We start from the raw sequence: 10,807 nt of genomic DNA, 5'->3' as shown, positions 1-10,807 counted from the left end.
TGCTTTACTTTCCGCTGCTCATACACTCTTGTCATGCTTGCTTGATATGTATTGTGAGTGTTTGAACTTGTGCTAAAACTCTACCTTAACTTGAAGAAAATAAAAACTGCAACTTTTTCTTGTTAAGAGTCTATTCACCCCCCCTCTAGACACCTCTTCTGGATCCTTTCAATTGGTATCAGAGCATTGGTCTCCATTGCTTTGGTTTAAACACCTTTGGAGGAAGATGGATGAGTCTACGTTGGGGAGTCTTAGACGTAGAGTGCCTATTCTTGATGGAGAGTACTTTCACAAGTGGAAAATTGAGATGCTTGAGATTTTCAATGAATATCATTTGAACAAGTACATTACTAGCCCTTGTGCACCTCATGTTGATCCTTTGCATCCTACCCTTGATGAGTCTATTGACATGATCCGTAATCTTAGAACTGTCAATTTCATCACTAGAGGTTTGCCTAGAAACTTGCTTGCTAGCTTGCCTGCTCTTGATTGTGCCTACACCATATGGAGATTCCTTGAGGAACAATTTCCAAACTATTCCTTGAAAAACTTAGATGAGATCCTTCATAAGTCTATTGCCTTGAGTAAGATGAGTTCCAATGATCCCAAATTTGGTGATTGTCTATTTGAGCTTACTAATCTTACGAGTGCCAAAGGAGATGTTGAAATCATTAGCAATATCATCTCCGAAGCCATTAGAATTCATAAAGATGACTATTGTGATGACCATTTATCTAATGGATTGCTCTCTCTAGGAATTGATCCATCACAAGACGATGTTGAACATGCATACTATGATGAGGATGATGATAGTGACCTTGATCTCGATGAGTCTATGAGACACTTTGGTCTTATGGCAAATCTTCGCGGCTACATGGCTGGAGGAAAGCAATGGGTTCTTGATAGTGGGTGTACTGATCATATGACCGGAGACAAAGATATGTTTCATGAGCTTGCTGAAAACGACGACCCTCAAAAGTATGTCACTTTTGGTGACAACTCAAAGGGTAAGGTGGTTGGCCTTGGTAAGGTGGCCATCTCACATGATAGCTCTATACAAAATGTTATGCTCGTTGAATCTCTTGGCTACAATTTACTTTCCGTATCTAGACTTGCTGACTTTGGTTTCAATGTCCTATTTACTGAAGTAGATTGCCAAGTGTTCCATAGAGATAATCATAAAATGGTCTTTACCGGTACACGTAGAGGTGATCTATATATTGTTGATTTCACTAGAAAGTCTCAACCTAGAAGTTGCCTAATTGCTAAATCCTCGAGAGGTTGGTTGTGGCATAGAAGGTTAGGTCATGTGGGCATGTGAAATCTTGATAAGCTTATTAAAGGTGATCATATCCTTGGAGTAAAAGTTGTTATATTTGAGAAGGATAGACTTTGTAGTGCTTGTCAAGCAGGAAAACAAGTTGGAGGAAGCCACCCCGTGAAGAACATCATGACCACGAGAAGACCGCTCGAGCTACTTCACATGGATCTCTTTGGTCCCAATGCCTATAAGAGTCTCGGTGGTAACTCATTTGGTCTAGTCATAGTCGATGATTTTTCAAGATTTACGTGGGTGTTCTTTCTTGATGATAAATCGTAGGTCCAAAAGATCTTCAAAAACTTCGCTAGTAAGGCCCAAAATCAATTTGAAGTGAAGATCAAGAAGGTTCGGAGCGACAACGGATCGGAGTTCAAGAACGCAAATGTGGATACCTTTCTTGACGAAGAAGGGATTTCACATGAGTTCTCGGCTACGTACACGCCTCAACAAAATGGAGTTATTGAGAGGAAGAACCGAACTCTTATTGAGATGGCAAGAACGATGCTTGATGAGTACAAGACTCCAAAACACTTTTGGGCGGAAGCGGTTGAGACAGCTTGTCATGCAACAAATCGCTTGTATCTTCACAAGCTACTTGGCAAGATGGCATATGAGATCCTCACCGGTAACAAACCCCAAGTTGGATACTTTCGAGTATTTGGCTCAAAGTGCTACATTCTTGATAAGCATCGTTGTTCCAAAATTTCCCCTAAATCTCATGAAGGTTTCCTGCTTGGTTATGGGTCAAACACTCACACTTACCGTGTCTACAACAATCTCACCCAAAAGGTTGAAGAAAGGGTAGATGTGAAGTTTGATGAATCTAACGGCTCGCAAGTAGAGCAATTGCCAATTGATGTAGGAGATAAAGATCCTTCGGAAGCAATCCAAGACTTGTCTATTGGCAAGATCCGTCCAATGGAGGTGAAGGAGAGTACCTCGTCCATTCAAGTGGAAGCTTCTACCTCACGACAAGGTGAATCAAGAGTTGATACGGAAGCATCCACAAGTGGGACACACCAAGACAAAGAAAACGAGGAAGTACACCAATATGAACCTCGTCAACCTCCTTCTCCACCCCGACAAGGAAATGACAACGTCAACAATGAAGAAGGACAAGATGATGAAGAAGATGTTCCACCCCGAACAAAACAAAAGCTCTCACGAGTACGAGCAAGAGTCGCCAGAGACCATCCCTTCGAGCAAATCTACAATGATATCCAAACCGGGAGAATCACTCGCTCTAAATCTTGTTTGGCTAATTTTTGTGAACATTATTCATTCATCTCTAAGCATTGGAAGATCTGGATTGGATAAATGCCATGCATGAAGAGCTACACAACTTTGAGAGAAATCAAGTGTGGACATTGGTCGAGAAGCCCGACAACAACCACAACATCATTGGTACCACACATTTCTTTCAGCGGTCTTTTCCTCAGCCCAGGCATTTCTTTCAGCCTCAAAACTGGTTTTCAGTTTTTCCGTTTCAGCCATGCTAAATTGGAATTTTGAATCCGCTTTCCGGGTCTCAGATTCTTGATTCTCCAGCTAGATTTTTGCATCAGCCAATTGTGATTGAAGTTCAGTAGTGGCTTCCTGTAAAAACACAGATTACAAACACATTTATATCCGGGTTACATGAATATAAGTCCCAAGCCTTTTGCAAGCAACAACACTTGGCACTTGGGGGCTAATTCTTACTGAAGAGTTCTTCCTACAACGGTTTATATGACTAAGTCCCAAGCACTTTGCAAGCAATAGTACTTAGCACTTGGGGGCTAATGCATATTTGCTCATATTTCATTACTACTTTGGATTGACTCGGCAGTGCCGCGGACAAAGTCGGTTCATGGGGGCTACATGAGTAAGTTTTGAGCTTTAAACAATGATGAGTATCGGTTCATTATGCCGATTAAACCAGCCCTTGGGGGCTACGGATGCAATGTTGATCATTAAAACTCGGTTTAAGTGAAAGACGGCTTTTTTCTCAAAGATGTTTTATACTCATTGCTATTCTAAAGTCTACATCATATGCAATTCTATTATACACAGTAGACTTGGGGGCTGACAGGATATGCATAATGTACTTAAGCCGGAATTCATACCTCATATTTTTGATGCATCTGCTTCACCATATCGATTTCAAGATCGCGACTGGTATGTACATGGTTGAGGTAGCCAGAGAGTACTTCACTGCTGCTCAATTGAGAATAGTGGGCAACAACAAATCTCACTTTTCGCTTTTCAATAAACTCCTGTTTAGCGGAGTGTTTGGCCAAGACAGTTGGATTTCCCAGTTCTGTAAAGCCAGTGCCAGTAATCATAACATCATCGGCATGTGTCTCCGACGGTTTAAGTGGGCTTGATGATTCAGTATTCAAAGGATTGAGTTTTGTCTGGTCACCGGAAAGGTCAGGAATCTCTGGTGGGGCTTCATGGGCATGTTCTTTTGGTTGTTTTCAGAAACATCTGATGCTGGGACTTGCTGCTCTGGTTCAGGGACTTTAGGATCTTCAACCGGCTTGGTCACCTTTGCCTTCTTGTTAGGCTTTGCTTCCACTGCATGGTTCATGAGAGATCAGTACAAGTATAAGAGCATAAGGAGATAGAAAACAAAAGAGATGTTACCCAGGGGCAGTCTTGAAATCCGGTAGCTGGGTTTGAGATGAGTCGCCGGAGGAAGAGCGAGAAACCTCCTGATAGTTTGAATCGGAAAGAGTAAGTGGCTGACGAATGAGACCCGCCAGGGGATAAAAAGAGCTAGGTTTGGAAAGACCTCATTTTGCCGTTTTCGTGGAGCTGGGGTATTTGATAAGCCGGACGATAACTCTTCACCTCCGTTGGTCTGAGTTTGTCGCTGACTCTCGTGCTGTTGTTGCTTCAAAAGAAAGTGAGGATCCAAATGAGCTAAGGGGTGCGAAAAGCTTACTTTCCAGGTTACCCATCGAATTTTTGTCTTGGCAAAGGCTCTGAGTCAGACGAAATAATAGTTACCTCTTCTTCAGCTGCTTGGCTCGCCCCCATGTCATCCTGAAAATAATCAGTGTCAATAAGGTAGTTGAAAAGGAGCCAAGGGAGTTAAGGGCTACCTCCGACTCAGAACTGTCATCCAGTTCAAACATGTCGGAGGTGCTTGATTTCTTCTTATTTTTCTTAGTGGTTTTCTTGGCAGCCCTGGCCTTCTTGGCAGCTTCATGGTCGTATTTCTTTTTCCAAAAATCAGATTCAGCCTGTGAAGGTCATCAAAGGTTGAGTTAATAAAGTATTTGAATAATAAGGTAAAAGTAAGTGAGTTTGGAGACTCACATCCGGTGGCGGGTTAAGTTTGCAGAAAGGGTTCAGACCCACTTTGCTGCAATCTTCTGAATCTTCATTCAGAAGGGACTTGCCCATTTCGTTGATTGCCTCGTCAGTTAAGCACACAGAGTTGTGGCGCAGCGGATCCTTTATACCACCAGTGTAAGTACACATTAAGTTGGGTCGGCGACTCAAGGGTATGATTCGCCAAGAAACCTAGAACCGAACCAAATCAATGCCAGTTAACCCATTTCACGGCAGAGCTTTAACCTTTGCAATGGTAGGAGCAAGCTTTGCACGTTCGGTAGTGGTAAGCTTTTCAGGAAGATGATGCTTTGGGTCCAGGCGCTCGACACGATAACCCGGCAATGGATTCTCGTCAGCCGGAGATGTATCTTTGCAGTAAAACCATGTCTGGTTCCAATCCTTGGGATGACCTGGCAAGCAAGCATATGGGAAGATAGCATATCTTCTTCGTTGAATTGAGATTGCGCCAAGTTCCAAACTGGGTCCGTTCGTGAACTCGTTTTGGCGGTTCAAATAGAAATATTATCTGAAAAGTTCAACATTGGGCTCCTCTTGAAGGTATACTTTGTAGAAGACTTGAAATTTGCAGATGTTTGACATGGAATTGGGTCCGATGTCTTGCGGATGGAGTTGAAAGAAGTGCAGAACATCTCAGAAAAATTTAGAGCCGGGCGGTGAGAAGCTTCAGTTCATGCGGCTAGTGAAAACAGTGACATCATCATCCTTTGGTTGAGGTCATTCTTCGTCTGGATTGGGGACGTGCCAATGCATGACATTTTTTGCTGGTAAATAGCCAATTTTGACAAAGTCTTTGAGCATGTTCTTAGTGACAATGGAAGGAACCCAGTTACATGAAGTGACTGTCTTTGGTGGCATTGTGAAGGAAGATGCCTGCAAGAAAGAAAAGTTTTTGCTGTTTTAAATTAATTTATTAAGCCGGAAGTAAGACGTGGTAGTGTATTCAGAGTGGCGGCTTAAATGGGGCCTAATGACATATGGCTAGTGAGAACCGGTGATGTAAGCCGCCATGATCAGATTGGTATCTGTCAAAGTGTGAAATCTGCTAAGTGTTGAATAAACAAGTTTTATAGACTGGAGCAGGGTATTTGGATCTAGCACTGTGCAGAAAAGGAAAATAAATTAAAACCTAAATATTGCAGCAGTGCAGGAACTAACACATTGGTGAGGTTTCTGCGGCTAAAGGGCATGTTCAGTGATTAAGGCAAAGAATTGAAACAGGTTCTGCTTATTTCAAAGGCCAGCTTTAGATCAAAGTAAGGATTAAACAGAAGCGTGATGAAGAACGATGATGAACTCATAAGAACTGAAGAAACCCCTAATGAAGATCTATGGTGGAGAAGATAAGGTACTCACCGGAACCGCTGAGCAATAGAGAGGCACTGCAGTTTTTTCTCTGGTCCCGGTCAGGTTGATCCAGCGGCCGAGGTCGAGGACGACGATGAGCTTCGCGGCGGTGGCAGGGCTCAGACGTACAGAGGCGTCACGGGGAGAGGTGGAAGACGAGAAGGAAAGAAGGGGGAGAATGGATAGGCTGTCGGGGCCTATTTATAAGGAAAGGGTCAGTAGGCAGGCACAAGAAACAAGGAGGCCAAAAGATGATTATCCAGGCGTTTCAACGCCTCGATTTTTGGAGTGCTTAATTAAAGATAAAGATCCGTTAAGATATGTTGTGTCTTGTGCGAAATTAATGGCAGATGATGTCATGGCGGATTTCCGTAATTCCAGGAGATGACATCATGGCGGGTTACAATATATTTTGAAGAACAAGTGAAGAAGGATTTTTTCCCTAAGTGTTGAAGATTGACATGAACAAGTTCAGATCAACCTAGGGCCTAATGTTGGGGATGTAACTATTGGGTTAACCCGCCCAGGAGGGGCAGGGTTAATCCACGACGATCTATCAGGACAAAGCCCATAAAGACGCTAAAGATGGCGGTTCATTATGAAGATTCGTTAAAAGGCCCTAGGCCCAGAGGTGGCTTAAAGCCCATAAAGCCTAAACCGCCATATATGTATGACTTGTATTGTAAGGCATGTGTATTAGGTCACCGAGCCAGACACGTTATATGAACCGACCGGGACTCTGTAAAGCGGATGGGCATCAACCTGTGTATATAAAGGGACGACCCAGCGGCGGTTTAGGGCAAGGGAGAATAGATCGAAAGCTAGGTCAAGCGTATTCGCTCCCTGGTAATCAAGACATAAGCAATAACACCTCAACTGGAGTAGGCCTTTACCTTCACCGCAAGGGGTCGAACCAGTATAAACTCCTGTGTCCTTTGTCCCGTTTAACCCCTTTAAGTTAACCTTGTGCGATGGCTCCACGACTAAGTCCTCACACTAGGACATCTGCCGTGACAATTCCATGACATTACCCGTGCCCGTTATCCGCCTTACCCGTGAAGGCCTTACATGTAGGCACTAAAATTAGTAGACCCCATGTAATTCCCGCCCTTACTCACCCAATTTTTCACCCATCCCACCCCTTTGGCCAAAAAGCCCTAAAAAGTCCTAACCTAGCCACAACATATTATTTATTGTGCTGAAATACTATTCTTCTATGGAAATGCTATCAGATGTTGTTGTTGATTGCATGTAGGGTTTTTCCATGGGGATAAAAAAAAGGATGGGGATGGGGATGGGACTATTTTTATCCCCGCAGATGGGTAGGAGGATGGGGACGGGGATGGGAGTCCAATACCCGCCTGGGTAATCTCGATTGCCAGCATGAATCATGCAAAAATCAGCGGAACGGTGACTTCAACACTCATAAATTAATGAGGCGACCATATTATACCGGGAAATATCATACACTAGCACATGATATTAACTTATGATACTCCCTGCTCACTAAGGGCATCTTTAACGGAAACCCACAAATTTCCTGCTGCATTCGTTCGCGGACAGGGAAGGGGGGAGGAGGGAGTCCACGGACACGGATGCGGGAGGGCGCATTTAAATGTAGCCTCATATATTTTGACAACAACTCCAACCAACCGGACGGAATTCGTGCAAACATGATGAATTTTGATATAAACATGGCGGATTTCATTGAAACTAGCATAATTTGTACATAAATCAGACAATATTTCGTTCGGTGAACTAAAAACCTAAAAATAAAACCCTAAACAATCTTATACTTCACGATGACCTCGTAGTCCATGCCGGGCTGGCCGGCGGCTCCTCCTCCATCATCCTGGCCCGATCCGGCGTCGGAGTCGGAGTCATCGGCCTTGGGACGGCAGAAGGAGGCGACGTCACGGCAGGGCTTCCTGGAGTCCGCCTGGCACTCGCAGATGATCCTTTTTGCCCCCTCCTGCGTCGTGCGCAATGCGGCCACAAATGACGTAGGCTGGAGAGAGGGCGGTGGTTGTTGGAGGAGGCGTCGTTGGCGACAGCGATCACGATGAGGGACCATCCCTCGCCCTACCTGGCCATCTCCCTGTTGAGGTCGCGGAGAGACGGCGCTTGGCCGTCTCCGACATCATCACGGAGCGGTCTAGCGCCCAGGCGTATGCTAGGTCCGGGTCCATCGCGATGTGTGGTGGCGGGACGTCCGAGTCCGCAAACTTGGATCGACGTGCGGCGTTGCGGCTGTCCCGCCGGGGCTACTCCCGGACGGCGTACTCCTGCGCCGTCATGGCGCTCCGGGACAACGGTGAGGAGTCGCCACCGCGGAGGTAGTGCAGAATGCGACCGCACGCCTTGGAAAATGGCGGCAGCGAGCGGCGCTCCTCCTTCACAATGGGTCGTGCCGGTAGCGAGAGCCGCTCCTCCATGACGCGCTAGTGCGGTAGCGAGAATCGCTCTTCCTTCACGCGGCGTCCGATTTGGACGCCGTGGCTGCGCGGCGGCGGAGAGCGTGGAGGGGATGTCGGCTCCGGCTTCACGGGGAGGAGCGCCCTCGGTGGCGGAGCCGAGCCGTTGGTGTGGACTTCCCGTCGGTGCCGTCGTAGACCTAGCGCAACACCGTCGGCGTGGCCTACGGCGGTGGCGGCGGCTACTAGTCCACCACGTCGGCGGAGATGACGATCTTCGTCCGTGTTGAGTCACGCTACCCGATGAGGACGACGACCCCAGAGTTCGAGGGTGGCGCCGCCACTATCCGCCAGATCCCGCCCTGGAACCACTTGCCAGCACCGACGCCCAGGACTTGCCCATTGTCGAAGATGTGGATGGAAATGGGCGGGGAGGGGAGGAGGATGCGACGTGGACGACGCCGGAGTGCGGCTTAAATAGCCGCGACCAGGCCATGCAAAGGGCCGGTCAGCCCTTTCAATGCGGCGCAACGACTCGAGTTCGTTCCTCGGGAACCTGCGTTTGCATTGAAGCGGCGGCTGTCGAGAGGTCGCGTCCGTCAGCGCTGACCTCCCTCCCACCGGTCACATCACAGCATCAATGCCGGCCTTCGTGTGCTCTGGGCCGACATGAATGCGGCGCGGTGAGCAGTGCCTGCATCAGAAGGAAAACGTGGGAGGGACAGGTGACGTGTTTTTTTGTGGGTCGGGGTGGTCAGAAGCGGGTGTGAGATCGGTCTGGACTTTCGTAAACCTTATTCACGTGTGTCTTCGGTTTGTGGAAGAAATGGCGCCCGAATCGCGTTGGGTGATTTTCATAATTCGAATGGTTGCGGAAGGTTTGAGAGTCGGCGTTGGAGATGCCTAAAAAGATCTTACGAGAACTTGATCAGACAAATCCTAGGGGCAGAGTGAGGTCTCCTCCTACACGGGTTGTAGTGTAGCCCGCTCGTCCCCACACCGCGGCAGTGCCCACATCACGCACGCTCTGCCCCCTCGGTGGAAGTGGAATGCAACTCAACGCTCGTACGCCCACCACTCTGCTCTGCTCCCCCGTCCTATTCCCTTGTCTCGCTCACCCTTCATCAAACGACGCACCGTGCGGCCCAGGCCTCAACGACAGCAGGCTTGCTTGACAGTAGGACCAAATTTTCACACGATCATGGACGTGGAGAGAATCCTAGGTGTGCTATACGGAACGCAATCGGGGTAGCCCGTGTGTTTATCTATTTGTAATCAAGGGCAGGGCAGGTGTGGCGCCCCGTGAGCAGGGCGAATTAAGCCCATTTACGCCACTCAGCCAGGCAACGGTGGTGGTACGCGTCAAAAGGCCATTGGGCAAGTGCAGTCGCACTGCCGCGGCCGCAGACCATTTACGCCCTTGCCAGGAGCCAACCTGGCCACCACCCATCACTTCCCCTTCCACAGCGCAAGTCTGTAAAGTGTTTAAACCCTTGGCTTTGCTCTATTTAACCATCACACAGACCCAACCCAAAGAGACCACACAGCTCAGGAAAGCTCTTCAGACTCGAGAGGAAGGAACCATGGCGCTCGGCAAGCTTGCGGTGGCCGCGCTGGTGGCGTCTCTCCTCCTGCTCAGCACCATCAAGGTAAGTTAAGGGTGCCTTCTGTCTAAGTACTCAATGCGACAATGCATACAATATACATGGCTGATTTTGTCCTCTCCTCTGGGTGGTGGATAGGCTGCCGACTCTCCTGCTCCGGCTGCTGCTCCGCTCGGGCCTCCTCCCCACAACATCGTAGACCCCTCTAAAGGTATCAAATCTGCCCTATGATCGGAGTACGTATTTCAGATGAGAGAAAATGCGCTCGTTCATTCCATGGCGTGTGATGCAGACTGCGGGTGGGCGTGCAACCTGCGGTGCAGCGCCAACTCGCGGCCGAAGCTGTGCAGCCGGGCGTGCCTCAAGTGCTGCAGTGTGTGCCGCTACGTGCCGGCGGGCATGGCCGGCAACAAGGAGACCTGCGGCAAGTGCTACACCGACTGGACCATGCACGGCAACAAGACCAAGTGCCCATGAATATCTTCGGCCAACCTAAATATCTTAGTAGAGTAGCTAAGCTTTGCTCATGATTGTTGTTAGCGTTACCGGTGACCTTCGTGATTTCGTCTTGGTGTGGAAGGAACGGTGTTGACTAGACTAGCACTAGCTAGCTGGTGAACCTGGTCCTGGTGTGTTCTTGTGTAAAGAGTAAGTACGTGTTGTCCCGTAGGTGGGCGTATTTCTCGTGTAATAAAGCCCATCCGGAGGTTTATGTGGTGAATGCATGGTTCTCTTGCTAGCCGTATACGTCACCTTTGTTTGAGATGAAAAGTTGGCGC

At 47.8% G+C, this 10,807-nt stretch overlaps 1 protein-coding gene across 1 annotated transcript; it reads left to right on the top strand.

Moving 5' to 3' along the window:
- Positions 1-9,989: 9,989 nt before the first annotated feature.
- Positions 9,990-10,505, top strand: LOC119359590 (snakin-2-like). The gene is made up of 3 exons (XM_037625721.1): positions 9,990-10,073; positions 10,167-10,239; positions 10,321-10,505. The coding sequence occupies exons 1-3, from the start codon at positions 10,008-10,010 to the stop codon at positions 10,503-10,505; spliced, it is 324 nt and encodes a 107-aa protein (XP_037481618.1). The 5' UTR covers positions 9,990-10,007.
- The last annotated feature ends 302 nt before the right edge of the window (positions 10,506-10,807 follow it).

This window comes from Triticum dicoccoides, chromosome 2A (assembly GCF_002162155.2).
Source record: "Triticum dicoccoides isolate Atlit2015 ecotype Zavitan chromosome 2A, WEW_v2.0, whole genome shotgun sequence".
Lineage (NCBI taxonomy): Eukaryota > Viridiplantae > Streptophyta > Magnoliopsida > Poales > Poaceae > Triticum > Triticum dicoccoides.
Note: the sequence above shows the minus strand (reverse complement) of the source record. Positions and strands in the feature narration are given on the sequence as shown.